At 49.2% G+C, this 20,305-nt stretch overlaps 8 protein-coding genes across 8 annotated transcripts; 2 read left to right on the top strand and 6 right to left on the bottom strand.

Moving 5' to 3' along the window:
* Positions 1-168: 168 nt before the first annotated feature.
* On the bottom strand, positions 169-1,922 carry N7457_004182 (putative iron-regulated transporter; the record flags this gene model as incomplete). Its single annotated transcript, XM_057175227.1, has 5 exons — positions 169-438; positions 496-1,184; positions 1,240-1,279; positions 1,352-1,515; positions 1,568-1,922. The coding sequence occupies 5 exons, from the start codon at positions 1,920-1,922 to the stop codon at positions 169-171; spliced, it is 1,518 nt and encodes a 505-aa protein (XP_057032274.1).
* A 376-nt stretch (positions 1,923-2,298) lies between these two features.
* On the bottom strand, positions 2,299-3,827 carry N7457_004181 (mitochondrial 37S ribosomal protein mS47; the record flags this gene model as incomplete). Its single annotated transcript, XM_057175226.1, has 3 exons — positions 2,299-3,504; positions 3,562-3,723; positions 3,777-3,827. 3 exons carry the CDS (start codon positions 3,825-3,827, stop codon positions 2,299-2,301), a joined length of 1,419 nt encoding a protein of 472 aa, XP_057032273.1.
* A 427-nt stretch (positions 3,828-4,254) lies between these two features.
* Positions 4,255-5,253, bottom strand: N7457_004180 (mitochondrial 54S ribosomal protein uL4m; the record flags this gene model as incomplete). Its single annotated transcript, XM_057175225.1, has 1 exon — positions 4,255-5,253. One exon carries the CDS (start codon positions 5,251-5,253, stop codon positions 4,255-4,257), a length of 999 nt encoding a protein of 332 aa, XP_057032272.1.
* A 189-nt stretch (positions 5,254-5,442) lies between these two features.
* N7457_004179 (mitochondrial 54S ribosomal protein mL38) lies at positions 5,443-6,765 on the top strand (the record flags this gene model as incomplete). Its single annotated transcript, XM_057175224.1, has 2 exons — positions 5,443-5,974; positions 6,041-6,765. 2 exons carry the CDS (start codon positions 5,443-5,445, stop codon positions 6,763-6,765), a joined length of 1,257 nt encoding a protein of 418 aa, XP_057032271.1.
* Positions 6,766-6,963: 198 nt separating this feature from the next.
* N7457_004178 (Peptidase S26A signal peptidase I) lies at positions 6,964-9,089 on the bottom strand (the record flags this gene model as incomplete). Its single annotated transcript, XM_057175223.1, has 4 exons — positions 6,964-7,146; positions 7,206-7,588; positions 8,345-8,800; positions 8,873-9,089. 4 exons carry the CDS (start codon positions 9,087-9,089, stop codon positions 6,964-6,966), a joined length of 1,239 nt encoding a protein of 412 aa, XP_057032270.1.
* Positions 9,090-10,069: 980 nt separating this feature from the next.
* On the top strand, positions 10,070-10,912 carry N7457_004177 (uncharacterized protein; the record flags this gene model as incomplete). The annotated part of the gene is made up of 1 exon (XM_057175222.1): positions 10,070-10,912. One exon carries the CDS (start codon positions 10,070-10,072, stop codon positions 10,910-10,912), a length of 843 nt encoding a protein of 280 aa, XP_057032269.1.
* Positions 10,913-11,660: 748 nt separating this feature from the next.
* N7457_004176 (uncharacterized protein) lies at positions 11,661-12,266 on the bottom strand (the record flags this gene model as incomplete). The annotated part of the gene is made up of 2 exons (XM_057175221.1): positions 11,661-12,120; positions 12,187-12,266. 2 exons carry the CDS (start codon positions 12,264-12,266, stop codon positions 11,661-11,663), a joined length of 540 nt encoding a protein of 179 aa, XP_057032268.1.
* A 1,514-nt stretch (positions 12,267-13,780) lies between these two features.
* On the bottom strand, positions 13,781-14,260 carry N7457_004175 (uncharacterized protein; the record flags this gene model as incomplete). The annotated part of the gene is made up of 1 exon (XM_057175220.1): positions 13,781-14,260. The coding sequence occupies one exon, from the start codon at positions 14,258-14,260 to the stop codon at positions 13,781-13,783; it is 480 nt and encodes a 159-aa protein (XP_057032267.1).
* Between the last annotated feature and the right edge of the window lie 6,045 nt (positions 14,261-20,305).

The raw sequence follows: 20,305 nt of genomic DNA, 5'->3' as shown, positions 1-20,305 counted from the left end.
TTCAATACATATAGCTCTCCATTAATCTCTGTTTAAAGCTGAGAAATACGAGGACTTCGGTGAAAACCGACGAGCTCGCCATCGAACCCCCGACAGCCGGCGCCATTGCGGGGAAACCAGCCACTGAATGCATATATATTCCCTAAAGATAATAAGTGACAGACATTTCTAGACAGATTCCGACCCAATCGCTCTGTACAATACCTTATCTCCACCCAAACACCGCGATCGATGGAGAAGATGTCCTCGCTCCTTGCGCACATACGCAGCAAAGCAAACAGCAGCCACAGTCACAGCACCGGAACTAATCAGAACCGGATATCGAAACTGCCCCGGCAACGGGAAAGCAATAGTCGACGCAAACGAAAGCATCTCAAAAGCATTCTGCAAGGCCATTTCGGTTGCGGAAAAGCGGGCGCGAGCACCTTCCTGGATATTCTGCGCATAGGTTCAGTACGTATACAAAAGCAAAATATTCCGAGGAGAATTCCTTACCTCCTGCACAAGAAATTGAACGGACAAGTCGAATCCCCAAAGTCCAATACGACTCATAGCAACGCCCGCAATCAACGTACCCGCCACCAATCGCGAGCTCGAGTCCCAAGTGACGAAAGCGGCTGCTGCGCCTGCCACACATACGAATTGCCAGTTCAGGAACCAGAGACCGGATCGAATCGGTCCGATCCGGTTCATGATTATGGGCGCGGTCCATGTACCGGAGAGTTCGGCTGCTACGGAGCCGATACGCATGTAGCTGACCTGCAACGAGGAAAAGCCTGTGTGGAGGAGGTATGTGGTCATTGTTGCGCCGAAGGACAGGACTGTTAGGTATAGCAGGCTTAGGGCGAACGATGCGAGGAAGACCGAACTGGATATGTATTCTTTCCAGGGGGACAGTGATTCTTGCAAGAAGTGGATTGATCCAGTGGATGTATTTTGGTGAGAATCATTTTCTTCATTGGTGTCGTGTTCTGCTGGTGGAAGGGTTTGGGGTGCTTTGGTCAAGGCTGGGACTGATTGGTAGACTTGAGCAATGGCCATGTATTCGACTACCACGGATGCGGTGTTGAGGCCGAATACTGTCCAGATGGCGTATTGGGTTGATAGGCTGTCGACCAAGGAGATGAATACTGGGGCGATGAGTTTGCAGAAGAGATCAATTCGTCGCATGGAGGCGTTCAAATCTGAAGTTCTTGGAGTTAGATCTTGCCGTGATTAGAACTGCTCCAGCTCTCTCACCTTGTCGAGGAACATTGATGCTGTCCGATATCACGATTGCCTAGTTTCAAATTATCAGCAAGATCTCTCCATATACCGAGTAGATAGCCCGACTACAATCTTCCATACATACCCAGTCTCGTTCCACCGCCACTACATTAGCCGTGGCAGCCAACTTCTCTATACAAGCCAGCAAGCCTTGTATAACAAACAGAAGAACAGTAACAGGCCATGACTCAATAGATAGAGTAGCCACAAAGCACAAGCAAGACACCGCGACTGGGACTCTTTGCCACACTGATCCTCCCGTTAGCAACTGACTCCGAACGATATATAGTCGCAAACCTACCAATGGAGTGCCTCAAAGCCACGAGCCGATCAGATCGATCAACCTGTGCACCTAACCAGGATGAGAGTACGACTGTTGAAAACGCCCGCACTAGAGCGTATATCGAAGCATACAGCAGTGTGCCGGGGAAGATTGAAGCTAGGAACAGCACGGCGCCGAATTCGAACATCCGGGAGTTCCATGCTGAGAGGGCGTGGGAAATGTACAGACGTGTTAGTACTGAACGGGCCTCTGGTGCCGGGGTATTGTTGTACCCTGGAGCATCGTCTGTGGGGGTCGGCGAAAGAGCGTTGGAGGCATTGATACTTTCCGATGAGCATTGGCTGGGCTCTAGAGGCCCGCTTTCGGGCGCCATTTGGAAGACCCGTAGAATATTTACAACTGAATTGCCAGGGTTTGATCAAATGGCCATGGTTTTGGCAGTCGGTAAGTTGGGAATTGACGGATCTGCGATGTGCCGGGTCGGCTGAGGACCCTTGTGGATCGGGATTAGATGGTGTTGGGGTCGATTGAGGTTGTTATTTGCTTACTTTGTTCAACAATTCGCTCTAGACTCTAATAGAGGGTTGTGGAATTGTCAGGACTCATCTATAAGGAGTTGAGAGTGATCAATGGCAAATCTTGAGAAATGCAGTAAATGGTATGTGGTATATGGGCCCAATTCCCAATAAATTCTAATACACCAGGACAATAAAAAAATTACAAGCTATAGACGATGACGCTCTCCCTCTTTAAATCCACTTGAGTCCTTCGGGAGAAGATGTTGTCGTCCGTCGGGCAATGACCTCAACGACCTTTCGGCGCACACCCTCGCGGTGGGCGTATTTCTGGAGGAAGTGGTCGATCACGGGTCTCCGCGATGCGTGGCCTTCACGCACAACCTGCTCAATCTCCTTCTCGGAGGGAAGGGCGAAGTGGGCGTGGGGGTAGTTGTGGTAATCGCTCTTGCTAAGAAGGGGAAGACGGGACTCGCCTTCGGGAATCTTGAAGAAGTTTTCCACGGTCTTCTTGGAGACTTCCTTGAGGGTGGCGGGCTTCCAGTTAGCCTGGCGAGCAGGCTTGGACATCAGACGGGCCTTGACACCCTCGACGAAATCGGGGTGGCGCATGAAGTTGGCCGCGATCTCGTGCTCACGCTGGAAAGCCTCAGAAATTCCCCACTTCTTGCCGAGACGCAGCTGGCGCAGGGTCACCTTCAAAGAGGTCGGGGAGCGGCTTAACAGGGTCTCCAATGTCTTCTGTGCCCACTCCTTGTGCTCAGTCTCCTTCTCCAGAGCCTCGACGATCTCCTCCACGGTGTTGAAACCGAAGCAGCGGTCGATCGCAGTGCGCAGGCTGCCAGCCATGAGCATAGGCTCCTCCTCAAGCGGAGGAAGACCGACAGAGAACTCAGCCATGGTCTTGTTCACAATCTCCAATCGCTCGGGAAGCTCGACGTGGTCGGGGAAAGTCAACTCCGAAAGACGCTGGGCGACGTTGCTCAGAACACTGGAGTGCAGATAGTGCGTAGCAATACCGGCATACAAAGCCTGAACACCCTTGAGGCGCTCCGAGGTCAGAGCGAGGTATGTGCCGGTCTCACCGTCGAGACGCGGCAAGAAGAACGAGCCGCCAACGTCGGGGAAGAAGCCAATAGTAGTCTCGGGCATAGCGAAGACGGTACGTTCAGTCGCAATTCGGAACGGGGCGTGCATGCTGAGGCCGACACCACCACCCATGGTGATTCCATCCATAAATGAGATAACGGGCTTCGAGTATGTAGCGATCAGGTGGTCGAGACGGTATTCGAGTCCAAAGAATTCTGTGGAGGCCTTTTGTCCTTTCTTTCCAGTTTCGTTCTGCAATGCCAGGGCGGCAATATCGCCTCCTGCGCAGAGAGCCTTGGTGCCAGCTCCGGAAATGAGGATCATGTTCGCAAGATGAGACTTCTCCCACTCCTATTCATCCAACGCTTAGTACTGTATCTTCCTAAACTTCCGGGTGTTCATTCTAACCTTCAACCGGGGAAGAATCTTGCGAGCCATCGAGCCGTTCAGGGAATTGAGCTTTTTGGGGCGGTTGAGCTCAACGCTGCGGAGGCCGTAGATCGAGTTAAACAGAACATCGTCGGGCTCATCGCCTGGGAGCTCTTTGGGAATATCCGGTGAAGTCGACATCTAAGACGAATAAGCATGAAATGTCGGGCTTCTCTCCGAGATAGAGTGTATACCATAGCTGTGGCCTTGAAAGCAGGGTTGGTCACCTTGGCGCGTAGAGGCATTGCGGATGGAACGCGCGAGATCCAGCTCGGCGAGGGGAAACGATTGAATTGCCGAAGTAACATGACAACTGGAATATGACGAGAACCAGGAGGGGGTTATGATGTGTTGACAGTCAGATGTTCTCCGCTTTCCTTTGACCTCGGGAGTTTTTTCGCTGGATTTTCTCTCCGCTCCGAGGGCCATCTCTCCGCCCATAACCGACACCACGTCGGAACGATTGACAGCACCCTGGTCAATCTCGGTCTTTTACGACATTAAATTTTAATAAGGTTCAATAGTTTGAATGTGTTTGAACATGAATAACGTATAAAATATTACAATATCTAGCAACTCTGACTCTGGGAGGTGGATAACGTTTGGAGTATAGATCTATTTGTACACAGCTAGATAATGCAAAACAAGAAAGTAAAAATAAAAGTGCCGCGATTAAACCAGACGTGCAGACTTCATCCGGCTAACGTTAAGGGGGTACACCTTGCTTCCGTCCGCCGAAGGCGAAAAGAGGGTGTCCATCTTCGACAAATCTGTCGAATGCGAAAGCAAGATCCTGTGGAGTGCATTCTTCTCAATAACCAATCGCCCGGTCTCCAAAAGATTCTTCACATCCAAGTCCTCGAGGCAGATAGTTCGTGCGTGTTTGCTGAACTTTTCGACGGCATCAGAGAACTTGTCGTTGGGCTGGAGCGTAATGAATGTGGACCGGCCCTTTCCGTACCAGCCGTGAGCCTCAACGAGGTTCTTGACAAAGAACGGAGTCGCTTCTTCGGCGATTTCAATGCTGTTATCGAGGACAATCAATTCACCACGGGCAAGACGGTGGCTGAGGGCAATGCGCCAGGCTTGATCATAGATCTTTCGTGGCAAATCGGTCGAGAAATCACGGGGATGAGGTCCGTGGGCAACACCACCACCTCGTCGGACTGGTGACATCTTATCACCCGCACGCGCACGACCAGAGCCCTTTTGCGCATATAGCTTCCTGTGACTACCGTGCACATCGTCCCTCCACTTGGTGCTGGCGGAACCTTGTCGGGTCGAATCACCTTCGTAAACTACTGCGCGGTGGAGGATATCGTGACGAACGGGCATTTGAAGGAGCCTCCGGGAGTAGTGGAACAGGCGTTCGGGCTTCAGGTCAGGCCACCGGTAGGTCATGACTTGAACAGGGGTTTGGCCACCTGGACGTTCTGCGCGTTCGGCTGGGATAGCATTTTGAGTCGCCACTGATGGTTGTGTCTGGGCTTCGGTTGCCATTGAGCGTGTCAGGCATCGTTGCTGTTGATCTGAATCAGTGACTGTGCCCTGGAATCGAATCTGGAGGAACACATGGAAAGCACTAACCGTCACTTGCTTCGGGCCGGAGAGGAGTCCGCCTGAGCTGCGTGACAGCAGCCTCAGGGACCGTAGAACGTCGTTTCCAGGCATTGTGAAAGCCACTGTGTGATCGACGTATAAGTTGGTGATGTCTGGAGTTGTGAATGGACGAGCAAAAGTTGATCCCGGGCGGTGGGTGCTAGCAGAACCTTGGCGGCCGAACAGAAAAAGTTCCCCCGGAAAGACAACAACATCCGATCCTCAAGGGCAACCCCATCAAAACCCTCAATTCCTCAAATCATGGCCCACTGTGAGCGGGCTTCAAAGCCCCTGCTCCAATGTCTGCGCAACACCTACTCTAGAGGCGTGGCTGGAGTCCAGCTTCAGACGCGAGCCTTCCAGTCGACCGCCAACGTTCGAGAGGCCGAAGCTGAAACCCCGAGTCAACCTTTCCACAAGGCCCCCGATCCATCCCTCGTGACGAGTCCTCGTCTTGAAAGACGTTTGCTGCGACAGGGAACCACTCCTATCGGATCTCGTCGTCGCCGTGCCGCGCTCCAGGGTTCCGACAACATTCCCTTCGAGCAATTGCCTTACCAATGTTTCCAAGAAGCTCGGAAGGTTTTGCTCGCGGATCGTGAAGAAAAATTGAAGGAGATTGAGACGATGAGACAGCGCCTTGCCAGACAGGAGGCTCTGTCCGTCGAAGAAGCCGGAGGAGAAAAGGCCAAGAAGTCCCGCGTTACTGCGATGCAATTACACCTCGAGCGTCTCAAGATTCTTGCCGATATTAACGACCCCCTGGTGAAGCGCAAGTTTGAAGATAATGAAGGTAACTATCTTCGATGCAGTCGCACGGGTTAGGCCAAGGCTAATTGCTCATTCTTTATCATTATAGGTGACATGTCCAAGCCCATCTACCGCTTTTTGGCCGACCGCAAATGGCGCGAGTACCGCCGCAAGATTCTGGTCCAGCGTATCACACAGATGAACGTGATCCCGGATGTCCTGCCTCACTGCGATCCCGTCGTGGAGACAAAGATGTACTTCGGCAAGCGACAGGTTCAAGCGGGTGAATACGTCGAAGCGAAACTCAGCACAAGCGCCCCTAAACTCGACATCCAAATGTTCGAAGGTGGTGAAAAGCTCGTCACCATTGCAGTTGTCGATCCCGATGTCCCGAACGTTGAGACCAACAGCTTCGATTATAAGACACACTTCCTGGCCGTCAACGTGCCCATTTCGGCTACATCCACCAAGGTCGATCTCGCCCAGCTTTTGGAAGATTCCCAGGTTGTCCTCCCTTGGCTACCACCTGTTGCTCAGAAGGGAAGTCCCTACCACCGTCTTTCTCTCTTCATCATGGAGCAGAAGGACTCTCAGCCTCTTGACTTTGCCGCTGTCAAGGCTAAGGAGACCAGCCGCGACACCACTCTTCTTCGCAGCCTTCAATCCCGTTACCGCCTGAAGGCCATCGGTGCGCACTTGTTCCGTACCCAGTGGGACGACACGACCCTGGAGGTCATGAAGGAGATTGGATTCGATGGTGCCAATGTGGAGCTGCGTCGCAAGAGAGTCGAGCCTCTGCCATATAAGAGACGTAACCCCTCTTCCTTCCGCTGATCTTGTTTTCGTCTACCCTGTTTCATCTCCAAGCCATTTGAGTTTAGATATGTATTGTACAATTTGAATATGTATGAATATGCACACTGATTTAATCCCTTTCAACCGAACTCCATGCGTATGCTTAAACAGAACGGACCCGAGTGCATCCATTAACAAGAATCAATGCTCCTCGGTGTGATATACATGATATAATTCTCAAATGCTCTCATCCAATTGCGCCGGTTGCAATGGATTACGCACCCACTCCATTTTCGACGGTGGCCATACCCTCGCGATTATCTTTCCATTAATGAGACCCATGGGTACTGGGCCGTAGTTTCTCGAATCCCTAGACCAGGGAAGGTTGTCGCCAGCCAAAAACACATGGCCTTCGGGGACCTGTACAAATGCCGCAAGTCAGCGATTAAATCAATTGGAAACCAAGACACGCCGCTCACCTGTATCATGTTCCCATCCTTGCCAATATCCATACTCAGCGGCGAATCCTGACAGACAAAATCCCCAGGCATTCCCACCACCCGTTTGGCAACGTTCACACCCCGAAAGTTGGGATGGCCAAATCGCACGACATCGCCGACCTCGATCCCCTTTCCATTGCGGTGTAATCGCGAGATCATGAGCCAATCGCCTCGGACATCGAAGGTAGGGTACATCGACGGGCCCGCGCTGAGCTGGATGGTTATCAGGTGCTCCCAGATCAGTGCGCAGGCGCAGAACGTGCCGGCGCCATTGAGTGCGAGCCGGCCGATAGTTCGCACATTGGCGAACTTTAGCGTAGATCGAAATAAGCGCTCCATCTGTGGTGAATTAGAAATATGGGCTGCATTAGATCGAGCTTGATCAACAATTCCGCGGTGGTTCGGTGACGGTCATGTGACCCACGTTGTCTTTAAATTTCGTTTTTTTGCTCCGCATCTTCTCCTTTTCTCTCATCATCAGCCGACCTATCAAACTGTCCTGTGTCTTGAACCAGCGCTCGATAGGTTTTCTCATATTGGAATATGACATACAGTATCTTTCCAGTCATACCAGCTACCCATCAATGTCTCGTGGGCACTGGGCTGAGAAGATTCTGCATGGAATTCCACTGATACCTCGATTGTTTCGAGCATCTCTCTAATGATGAGAGATGCTTCGGCAGTCGATATCTTTTACATACTACCCCAATCCCCTTCCCCTTCCCCCCATCCCATTCGGGATATTCGCTTCTCCAAATGCTAGAGCTTGCCGTCGCCGAAATACATAACCAGGACGAGCACGTGTGGACAATGAAGCAAGATGAAAATAACCAGCCTATCTTCTGTTAGGTTGTCCTCCAGTGTGCCTCAATCTTGACCCCATTTAATTATGGGACTGGGTTCTTGAGGCATGCATAGTGAGGAGACATCTCAATTAGACAATCTATTATTATTTCCCATCGATCATTATTCTTTCCGAAGTCTTTTCTCGTAACAAATTCACTCAAATTCCCATGATGTATCAGACAGTCTTGGTCCACATCGCATCAGCGTCTAACATCAAAGTCAGTCCGATATCCAAGTACGGCTTAACCAGCAAGAAGCACGACAATACATACCCGGATGTTTTTCCACTGGCTCGATATTCTCCCTCTTCTTCGCCTTCTGCCGATGATCCACTCCAAACCTCTCATCCCGATCCTTTAGCAACGCATCCAACCCTCCAGGATGCGCCAATTTCACTCTCTCATCTGATAGAAAGCTGCCCATAAGCTGCGGCTGACCAAGAGGCACAGGATCTCCCCGATCGACCTGCCAGAAATGATAGATCTTTCCATAGACAGGCGCGAGATCATGCATCTCTGCCGTTTCGGCAACCTCCCACGCAGCATTCGGCATACCAACCGGTGCTGGCATGATCAGCATGCCGCTCTTGATCTCGTACTCGTGCGTATGCCAGAGCTTGCGCTCCTCCGAAGAAAGCGTCTTGAAGACGCGCGGTGAGACCATGTATTCCACGCCGATGAGACGGGCGGTTGCCTTTGGCGAATCATAGATAAGGCATTGACGGACATCTGGGATAGATATTATTGTTCAGTCCTGGATTGTTCGGTTATTGCGATGGAGGCCTGACTGTTATCACATACCCTCTGTCAAATGCGTGCAATAGTGATTAGCTTCGATGCATCGAGTTGGGTCGTTGGCGTAGACGTGGAACGCATTGAGATGGGCGCAGATTTGTTTCACAGGCGTGAAGTCTTGCACCATTGAGGCACCGGTCTCGAGAACTCGACTCTTCGTCGTCCGCGGATCACCTGGGGTTGCGCTGGGATCGCTGCAGGAGCTCTTTCCACAGCTTGACATTGTGTTGCTGTATACCTTGGATTCGAATATGGTGTGATAGTTCCGAGCTGGTCATGAGCGATCTGCACTGTTCTTTTGAAGAACTTAAGAGTTTAGGTCTAGATAGATTGACCAAGTTTCTTGGAACTATGTAACTTGATATTGTTGACGTCACAATGATTGTTGATTTCCTGATCGCTTTCGTCTCCCGAGGACTTCATCGTAGCTTAACGAAGTCTACATAACTGCGAGTATATGGTTGGGAAACTCCCATGGCACGCCTCCAACTGTCTATTCTTTATTCTGCGTATAGGTCCTTGCATGAAGCCAATCGTTCCCGTCGTAGAGTATATGTTACTTGTAGATGGGGATTTCGATATATGAAGTACCCCAGGTGCATGTACCTGGGTTATGATGATGTAGGCTTGTGTTTAAGATGACATACATATGATGGCCGGTGGTGGGAGTCAGCTTCACTGGACTTCTCAGTGCTGTCACCTGGCAAGGAAACTTGATGGGTGCCTACATTTAGGTATGGTTGGCGGCTTGCTAAACGCTCAGTGATAGGCGGCAGCTCCAGCCTGCTTTTGCGAGGGTCACCAGAGTAGCAGAGGCAACCGGCTCCAAGAAGCTCTTTCTCGTGGTTAAGACCCAACGCACGTATCTTGAATCTCATACAAGCTATTCAACCGCACTCCGAGTCATCTATGGCTGAGATGGCGGTTTCGCTGAGATATTGAAGGGTGAATCTGCATGGAGATTAGGAATTTGCCCGAAAAGTGGCTCTCGACAGATGCATATATCATGGCATAGAATAGAATATCGTGCTCAATTTACTAGGGAGAAGCAACGAGGCGCGAGCACCAAAACAGATGTTGCCGTCGCAGATCACGCGGCAGCCACGTGCTCTGTAGATAGATGATTGTATCATCTTTCCTCTTTCTCGTCCAGTGAACCATACAACCTACCATGTACATAAATAAGGGGCATATGTAGTCAAAATGCTTTCACGTCGCAATGATCTCCCCTCTCCACCACCACTCGTCTCACTGAGCGCCTCGAAGCCAATCAATGACGCTACGTTTAATCGTTTCGCGACACTCCTGGCTATCAAAATTCTTGGACGCTTTCGACTGAGGCATGGCAACGTTGTCATGTTGACAAATAGGATATGTGTCAAATATGGGAGCCGCATAGATCTATCAGAAGCATCAGCAATGCTATTTATCTCGGAAAACACCTCCATCCCGGTGCCCAAAGTTCTATGTGCGTTCGTTCATTCCGGCTGCACATACATTGTGATGGAAAGGATTGAAGGAGATATAATTGGCAATGGATGGGTGAGACGGAGTGCAGATTCACAGACGAGACTTCTTTCGCAGTTAAAAGAAATGATCATGGAGATGCGGGAGCTTCAGCCACCAGCAAATACAGTTGCCTCTGTTGACGGCAGATCGCTTTTTGACTGCCGTATTGGAGGTCCATTCATGCGGTTTGGCCCATTTGCTACCATCCAAGACTTTCATCGACATTTGCGCGGAGGTATGGAATTCGATTCCAGGCTCGACCCAGATGTTCAGGACCTTATCAAACGACAAAACAACTCATGGCCAATGAAATTCACTCATGGCGATTTAAGCAGTCTCAACATTCTTGCTCGTGGGGATACCATTGTCGGGATTATTGATTGGGAAACTGCTGGTTGGTATCCCTCGTATTGGGAATACACGACAGCCTGTCAAGTCAATCCGCAAAATTCATTTTGGATCAATGAGATTGATAGGTTTCTACAACCAATGCCTGAGGAGCTGGCAATGGAAAAGATCCGTCAGAGACGCTTCTGAGATGGTCCAATTGTGCTGCCTTGATAAATCATGCAATAATCTCTCGCTGCTCCAATAAGTCATAAGTTGGAGCGTTTCTCATATCAAAGTTGCCCCGTCCCTCAAAATGGTGTTGGTCTTTCTTCCGTTGGCAATAACCCATTGCTTCATTCCACACTCTATCCCACTCAACGATGCTTGTGCCATTACACAGACAAGCAACATGTTGGTAACAGAAAGCTGACACGATACGATTGGGCTTGCTTCCAGTCTACAATCCGACCCTTTCTAGAACGAAACAAAATCAGACGGCAGCAGATTTCACGGTATCCTGCAATGAAAGGGGGGCCACTTGTACCTGCAGACACTCCTCATCAGTCCCGTTATAGCGTCAACAGTAAGCCCGCGCTAAAAGTGGGAAACGAACACTATCATAGAAATCGCTGGCGGCTCAGGTAGCACCACCGAACCGGTCGCTAGCAGCATATTCCTCGTTGAACAGCCTCATTATTGGTTCCGACCCAGAACCAAGTTTCATATCAGTGCAACAGATTCTTCTCGTGTGTGAGCTGAACCTACTCACTCCGTACAGGGTTGCATTGTCAGTATTGGCTTATTTGGTAAAATGGGACAGAGAGTTGATCATATAGAATCTGTTTGACAGGGTTCTAAAATTAAAACTAATTCATCTCAAGAGTGACACGTCTACAACCGAGGTTCACTGATTGAGTCCTGATCGGTCAGAAGATATTGATTCTGACCTGAGAGCTTATAGGATAATCTCTCGTTGTTCCAATAGGTTATAAGTTGGGGGTCTTCTCATATCGAAGATCCCCTGTCCATCGAAACGATGTTGCTCTCTCTTTAAGTGACAATAATCCATTGCCTCATCTCGCACTTTGCTCCATTCAAGGACTCGCGTGCCTAGAGCTTTATCGTCGACATCGAGAGTTTCCAGCGCCTCCTTCACCCACGCAACACAATTCCACCCAGGTCGACCTTGTCGGACAGGCGTATTACGCAGAATCTCGGCTGTCTGGTATCCATTCACTACCTTCCCGATCAAGATCCGAACAAGCAGCATCCCAGAGGTATCAAGAGGACACTCGAGCTCTTCAAAGTGCCATTCGGAGCCTCCTCCCGGCTTAAAGGTCTCTTTTGCGTGATAGCGAAAACCCGTGTTATTCTCAGTCTCAGCTTTTGGCCCTACCATCAGGGACCAATGGTATCTAGTCAGGATATAGTATTAATCTTGCTGCTTGCTCCAAGATACCAGACCTTGGGGAATGTCTCACGTGTCTTCCTTGCCCGGCATGGTGGCTTTACCTCCTCGTGCATGGAGACCAACATAAATCCGGTCTTTGTTAGAAGGCATGGTGATCTTGCAATTGCCGTATATTGAGCAACTCGGGACGAATAGTGCGAGAATTATTTTCACCAGAGATTGCTCAACCCTAATCTGGATCTGGGTACCTTTATATCTTGTGTCTCGACGTTTGACAGAAATGTCAAGTATATAGCTGCTTTTGGATAGTATATGGGGTGATTTGGGTTGGCCCGGAGGAAGATCTCGTCCTTAAAATAGAGCCCAATGGACAGTGACCATCCCAGAGCCTCGCCCACTAAAAAGAGGGGTCGATACACAACCTTGGAAGAGGCCAATCACAGTCCATAGCCCATACCTTAGGTAAAGCGAACAGGCTACGCGCAGCATAAAAATAGACCAACGCCAGTCGATCTTGTGCTTGCTTAGGTACCTAGATATTACCTAAATACTCTATACATCTCAAATCGATCCTCATTGGGGCCTTTCCCAAAGATCCGACGAGGCGAGTGGTCGACTATGTTCCAACGTTAAGAGCACATGTTGATTGGCCGATACAGCGAAGGAAGTACCAAGTCAGCAACAAGACCAAGGTGCCAAGAAGCAGTGATTGGCTCGAGATGCGGAAGCTGCTCTCTCCGACGCAGTGCCATTGACTTCAATTGGAGAATTATTCCCGCAGAGACGCGGCTATCCGTGCGTTGTCTATCCGTGCTTCGGTCACAGACAGCAAGTATCAAGGTCTTTGGGGCAGTAGGCGAAGGCTACCAAGCGCACGGATGGTCGGTGAGGCCTGATCTATATGGCTATTTGGGGGCCAAGGCTCTGGATTCCTTTGGGTGGAGATGTCGGAAACACGAAACCAGACCCGTAGATGATCCAACGCTTGTGGTCCTTCATTGACCTTGGAACTGACAAATTGTGGGAGTGCAAGCTCACTAAGGAGAGCAGTATGGGCCAGTCGTCTGATATTCATCCCAATAGTATGCATGCGAGTTCGAAGCTCCGAAGGGTCCCCCGAAACTGTCAAACGCGTCTGCCCCGGAGTCTACAAACGCCGTCAGTAGTCCTCTGAGATCAACCCACATTTAGCTTACCAGCTCGCAACTGTGTTTTGACATAAGGAAAAGCACAAATTGACGACAGCCGAGCCACCATCGGCACTCGTAGTTCCTATCGTCTTGGGAGTCAATTGTTATGGCGGACACGCAATCAGCGCGGGCCTCTCCACCAAAATGAACGAAGAAGTGGACAGCAACTATTTGGAAGAGATAACTCTCTCTAGCGGGTTGCCTAACCATAGTGACAGACTGACTTCGCGACATTTCTTCGAATCTTACAAGTCCAACAAATCAGCACAATTCTCCAAACCACGGCTGTCTTGACTCAAGGGCGTTAGACATAAAACGAAATATGCAATACACTACTTCTTGATATCATTATCATCCATATTCCCGGTCTAGAGATGATCGAGCCATCCCATCTCTCAACACAATACTCCGTGATCGATATTAGGCAAGATCAGAGCGACATGCATCGAGCAAGGCTTGTTCACGCAGGTACGCCTAGAACGTTCCCATCCAAGCAACGCGATCTGCATAAAGGTATTCGATGACCAGGAAGGCAGCGCGGGCGCCAAATACGCCTTTGATATGGGAGGCCGGGACAATCCCCAGAGTCGATCCAAACCTCGAGCGGACTTGATAGTTGAGTTGCTCCCATTCTCTAACCCGGGCGTTGTATTCGGAGGAAAGAAGCTTGTTTTCCTGGGTGGCTTGTTCGAGCAAGTTCTCTACTTGTTCGCTGGTGACTTGTTCGCATTGAATGTGCTCTGAACAGGCAATAGTGGCAATGGCCTGCTCGTGGGTGTAGCGATGATATTGTGGCTCAGTTGGATACTCGTCGACTCCCATGAGAATTGGCCAGTATTTGGGGTCGCTGGCGGAAAGATCAAGTTTGAGCTGGTGAAGCCATGGACGATAGTTATCCATCCCCCTGAGCTTTGTGCCGATATATGAAGCCGGGGTCTTCTCGGTCGATGTCATATTGGGAATTGACGCGTATGCGGAGATCTGTCGGTGTATTGTTGACGCATGGGGGTGAGAGCAGGAAGGCTGAAATGGTGGGATATTGGATTGAACGACTTAAGGAGAAAGGCAGTTAGATCAATGATCAGTTGGGGAGGCAAACAAACATTTTGTCGGTGACTGCTACTCCCTTTGGACATCAAATTTGATAGCTTGGTTCCTTTGCGCCTGGAGGCTCATGAGAGTCAAAAGTTGCTTCGACTATCTGAAGAAGTGGTCCATAACCTATGATTTAATGAAGTGAACCTGCTGACACTAGATGGTAACATAAGCATATTTCTCGCATCCATCTTACTGATTGACAAGTTTCCATAGGTATATGGTCGTTTTACCTCAGGCAAGCAATATTCCCCAAGTCTTGGTCTCTTCGAGTCTCTTGGTCATTGGGTGCATGAGGAGAGATCTTCCACAGATGACTTCATTTCTACCTTGATGGGGATATTTTCACCAAATCAAACGTCTCTTGGAAGAGGCTCTGGTTATTCTAAGCTATTGTGACTTGATGCTGCTTTTACCTACACTTGTGGTTGGAGGTGCTAAAATAAGGGAATCGTGAATAATGTGAGAGCTTGCAGAGTTTTATTGCTGCTAGAAAGACTACGTACTTTTCGTCGGGGTTTTCCACTTGCTAAATCTGACTTAGTCACAGGGGGTAGGAGAGAGTCAATATTCTCTCTAGGTAATATCGGAAGCATCCCACTTAAAAGATCCATGCCATCCCAGTCTGAGGTATGAGGAAACTGCACCCGAACTGCACCCGAACAGGGACGGTGTTGAGGCATGGACCAGCGGGGCTCTGGACCCGATGAATAGATGTAGTTTAAACACAGTGATAAAAGATGGCATGTACGACCAGAATTCGCCAGACTTGGGTTGAAAAATTGTATGTTTGGCTACAAGATTCGTTCTCGAACATGTCGACGGGCAGCTTAGATTGGTTTATGTGCGATGTCACACAGTCATGATGTGTTGGATGCTTTCAGAGGTTGTGTAAAATTGCGGTGCAAAGAGCAAAGCAAAATTCCTCATGGGTACTGCTCTTTTTCCGAGGAAGATGAGACGTAGATGTCGCCATTAAGGTGGAAATCAAATAGCCATATTTTGGAATGTAGAAGGTCTGACGACAGGTTGGTTGAAGCGAGCGATGCGCTGAAGAATCCCATCGAAAGGCTGTCTGCCCTCGGGAAGACTGCCATCGATGATCTTAGGCTGATAAGACTTGCGCTTGTATGAGGGTATGTGGGTTTAAATCTGATTGAGAGAGTCAGAACCGTCATGGTCCTGCGCCTGTTCCGTCCATATTTGAACCTTGGTCGGATTTCCGTGAATACCAGTTATCAACATGAGAAGACGACCGCAGGATCTTTGGGTTGCCATCTGCATAGACAGCTCTATCTGCAAGAAGAGAGCGACTTTTCGCCGCTAGAAAGGTCCAGGAAGGTTCACGATCCGGAGGTGGAACGGGGATGAGCAAGCAGTAGCGATTGTAACACCCATTGTAGTCGAAATCCTGATGGGCCTAGAAAAGTAAGATAAGCCTCTGAACCAACCCCGAAATGATCATGGATCGGGGACAAGAACATACATGGCTCAAGTTTGTACCGGTCAAAGAATGAAAGCGCCTATAGTTGATGACAAGGCCATCGAAGCTGGTGACAAGGTGATGGACATGCTGCGCGACGAAACCGATATGGCAACAAGGCACTGGCATCCTCGCCCAAATCCTCGCTAACACCGATCCAACCCGAATTCGTACGCCAAAACTGGCGGGCCCAGCCCGAAATCGATAGCGTTTAGTACCAGTTACCCATAATACCCTCAGGAGTTTGAATCCTCGCTATCTCTTTGATTTCACATCCCTCATCTGATCAGATTTTGAGGGAGGCATTGAAGAAAAACGAAATATGGACTTTCAGCGGCAGAAACTCCCACGCCCCTAACTCTGTGAACAAAAACTCGGCTTGCCATTGGGACTCGCCATTGAGGTGTTGTTTGTTCTCTTCATTGATCACTTGTCTCTCACAAAGTCTGTATGCCTGCAAGCCTCCCGAACCTGCAGCTAGTTGAATACCAAGCCCATTGATATTGCGTTGGCTTCCGACTTGTCATTAGCCGACACCGTGTCTTCACATTCGGTCTGCATCTCTGACTTAGGATGACTTAGTCCAGCCAAAACACGGCTGAAAACAGTATTTTGATGACCGGGGAAGCAGATCCCATAACGGTTTTCATGTGTTCATCGCTCCGAACGACCACTGAGAGACTGAGACGGAAGATCTCGGTCCAGGATCGCACTAGGCGCCTCGCCATCGGATTTTTGGGAGCAAAACCAGACTGGTAGATTGCATCTCAAGCGCATTATCCCCGCAATCTGATTCAATCTGCGCATGAAACTTATGCTACTTGGAATGCACACTGGATTAATTCCACCTCCAATTATCATAGATAAGCGCTTACTCCTGGGTGTATCCCCTGACCACTCTCTCCCGGGGAGGGATGAGCTCTGTTCTGCAACTTCAACTGTTTAGTCCCACTATTTGTCCTCATGGCAAAAAGAAAGACTGTGCGATCTTTGGAATGAGGCTATCGCACGTCGGATCTGGGAGCAAAAAGAAGCAAAAAGCCCCGTAGCTGATTTGATGAGGATGATTTGTTGAAGAACCAATGTGAGATATGAAGACTCATCGATGAGTCCCAGAAGCATTGTGGTGGTTTTGTTTTATCCTGCGTGTGACGCGATCTCAATGTCCCCTTTATTTGTGCCACCATCATTTGACCGAACTCATGAGTAATATTCTCAAGCCTGTGAGTGGCAATGGCTTATGGATAGTGTCGAAATATGAGACAAATAAGATAGTTGGCCTGCTGCTGAGATAGTCTCGGGGGTTAGACTGCTACCCTGGTTGACTTGGTCTCCCAAGATGACTTCTTCTCTGTTGAACATATATCACTGGTTTTGCTCCATCTTCGTGTCTCATCAAGACTGAGATGTTGACTCGAAATCAATGCCGTATGATGGACAAGTGCCACCAGACTGGGCTACCGAGGTAGACTCGAATGTCAGATATTCCGGGGGGCTTCTCTTGTGGGAAACCTTCGATTGGAAGAAACGTGTGGAGGTAGGGAGATACATACCTGTCATGAGGGCGAGTGGGTAGACGATTTGTCGAAGTCGACAAACGACAGTGAGGTCATGTGAGAGAAGTCATTACATAGAGGTGTGGGTTCTCAGAAGAGGGCAAGCACGACCACAACTTGAAGAATTGCACTGTCGGTATCAAAGTTGTCTTCGAAATTCGGGATATCAACAATTCTTCTCGTGGCTAAAAACAAAAGAAAGAAGGTAATGGGCAATAGACAAGAGCAACAAAGATACTTGACGCTGAAGGAAGCATCCGGTTGCTGCGCGTTGGTGGCGACCAACAGCCGCCTACGTTTCCGTGCAAGTAAGAGTCATATAAACTAGATGGATCATATCAGCAGATACTACGACCTTTTTCTTCTTGATGTTATTCTCTTGACTTTAAGCCTCTCTTTATTCGTATGAGTTGCTTCCAGTAGCTCTTTCACTAACATGGAGTGTTCCTTGTTTCCATCTTGAGATCATATTTGAATCATTGAATAGAGCCATCTTTCTATAGCCCATACCATTTGTGTCCATCTCTGTTATTTCCTATAGACGCCTCTCTTTTACTGACGACATTTCCTCTCGTGACCTCGAAATTAACACTCGTATGCGTGTATATAGTGATGAAAGGACTTGATATGTGGCATTTAGTATACCTATGATATCGTCTAGCATTCTGTGCTTATGCGGCTCTCGAGGGGCCTTTTTACGTCATTTCCAACATTTCCCAATCTCTCACTCCCGATCCTTTGCATGCTAAGACCAGCAGGAGAAATCCCTACATGGTTTCACACATGAGGGATAAAACCGGCGATTATCCGGGTCCTCAACCTGTGCCTAAACTTCGGGAGTATCTACCGGTTTCTTATCGTCGCAAGGACCTACCGCATACACCCTGGTACATCTACAGAGTATCGTGAAACATGCGGTGTGGTAGAAGCCGCCCTGAAATGCTGTTTCGGTCAAAGCCCCCAGAATCCTTTCCCCGGTCGTTGTCCGGACACTATATCAAAAGATCCTGAGCAGGCGATGCCAGCGGTGAAGGTCCAATTATATCCCCTGTATAACCGACGCTAATTCCCAGTACATTAAACGTAGTCAGCACACTTTAGACCGGAGGCATGTCGATATAATAGTCCCAGCTAAGGCGCTACGAAACAGTCCTGCGCATCAACACCTCACTATGTTGTCGATTCCGCCAAGACAAGCAGCAAGAGCATTCAAAAAAATGGGATAAACCGGAATGAACCAACGACTTGGCAAAAGGCCCAGTCGCACGGCCTCCCAACGGTCTTTTCGTCTCACGGGACAACACCTGCAATTCTCAAGTAAATTAAACCCCTCAAAGACCCTCGGTCCTCGCTCAAAAAAAAAGCCAAGTATCAAATGAGAGCCATAAAGAGCACACGCAAGAGCTCACATGATATATATCCTTAGTACGGAGTATCAAAACGCAACTTACCAACTAATCATAGCGCATTTTCATCAAATTAATGAGCAAAGCCACATTGAACTCGCTACTCCACAAAAACTCCACTCCTGATCTACGAAATTGCACTCGCGTAAAGTGTAATATCCGGTCTACTGCAATGGCCAGTGCCCAAAATCAATAATGCGCGCATCGGTAACACACGAAGCGGAAATCTTTGGTACCCTCCGTATAGGTGTGTATCCACTCCCACTGTGCCGTTAGAGAGGGAATGAAGCGGGAGAGGGACTTCGTTGGACTCTATGTCCAATATGGAAATGATGCTCGGTGATGGTGGGGTTACGACTGGCGCTTTGGTGTCGGAGGGGTATTCCCACTGCTAATTGTGGGATGGTTTCTGGGAATGTTGATCTCGTTGGTTGGTGTTTGTGGGCAGTCCGGAACTATGTACGGAGTTATCTGTGCCACTTACTTGATCGGTTGGTGTTGGGTGTGTTGTGTATGCATCTGGATGGAGTAGGGGAGTTGGAGATGAAGGGATGTGGATTCGGCGCATATTGCAGTGGGGAGGGTCATGGAGGGTATGGGTGCGTCTGGGTTGTACGTTGTGTATGTTGTGTACGGAGTACTCCGTACGCTGATGCAGACTTGAAGTGTGCGGGGAGGTACAGAGTACTGTATATCACATCTGTGTGCCTCGGCCTACATACCCGACGGTGGAACACAGAGAGAGATGCAAGTGTGTGCTCAAAGGAGAGTACGGTGAAGACCACGGGTGTATATATCCAGGCGCCGAGTCAAATCGGAGTGCATGTGTGATAGGCAAGAATCTGATAGTCGTGTCTCAAAGTTTCGATGCGGGCAATTACATTTCCTCACTAGTTCATTAAACAATTATGGAGAGCACGGAAGATGACTCCAGAACGGCCGAAGTTGTCCCCCTCTTTCTCGTAAGCAAAGAAGATAGAGTAAATTGGAAGTGGGGACTTTCAAGCCAACGGCAAAGCACTCCGGGCTAAAGCCTCGAAAGCCTCCGAAGCGCCCTAATCTTATATTAGGCGGATTACTCCGTGTTCCGGACGGAGTGTCCGTATATTGGCTCGAGAGATGTGCAATTATAGTACATAAAGTGCGACACATGATAATTGCCGAGACTCAGAGCTAGGATCATAGCCAGTAACACATCATACGTTGTGGGATCGACTAGAAAACCCGTGTGCCATCTCACTGCAGCTGTTCGCGCGCTGCACATAACCCCTGTGATCAGCTGCGCCAGACTGCTTCTGGCGACACCCGCTGTATGTCTTCTAAGATAGGTACATTGCATGTTGTCAAGCATGGCTGAGTGTGACTGTTGGCTCCAATGTATTGAAGCTAGTAATAGTAAGTGGTACCTCCATACGGAATAGTCGAATGGAGCTTCCTACGTAGTTGTACGGAGTATGTA

This window comes from Penicillium paradoxum, assembly GCF_028828445.1.
Source record: "Penicillium paradoxum strain IBT 22861 chromosome Unknown utg000004l_segment0_segment0, whole genome shotgun sequence".
Classification (NCBI taxonomy): Eukaryota; Fungi; Ascomycota; class Eurotiomycetes; order Eurotiales; family Aspergillaceae; genus Penicillium; species Penicillium paradoxum.
Note: the sequence above shows the minus strand (reverse complement) of the source record. Positions and strands in the feature narration are given on the sequence as shown.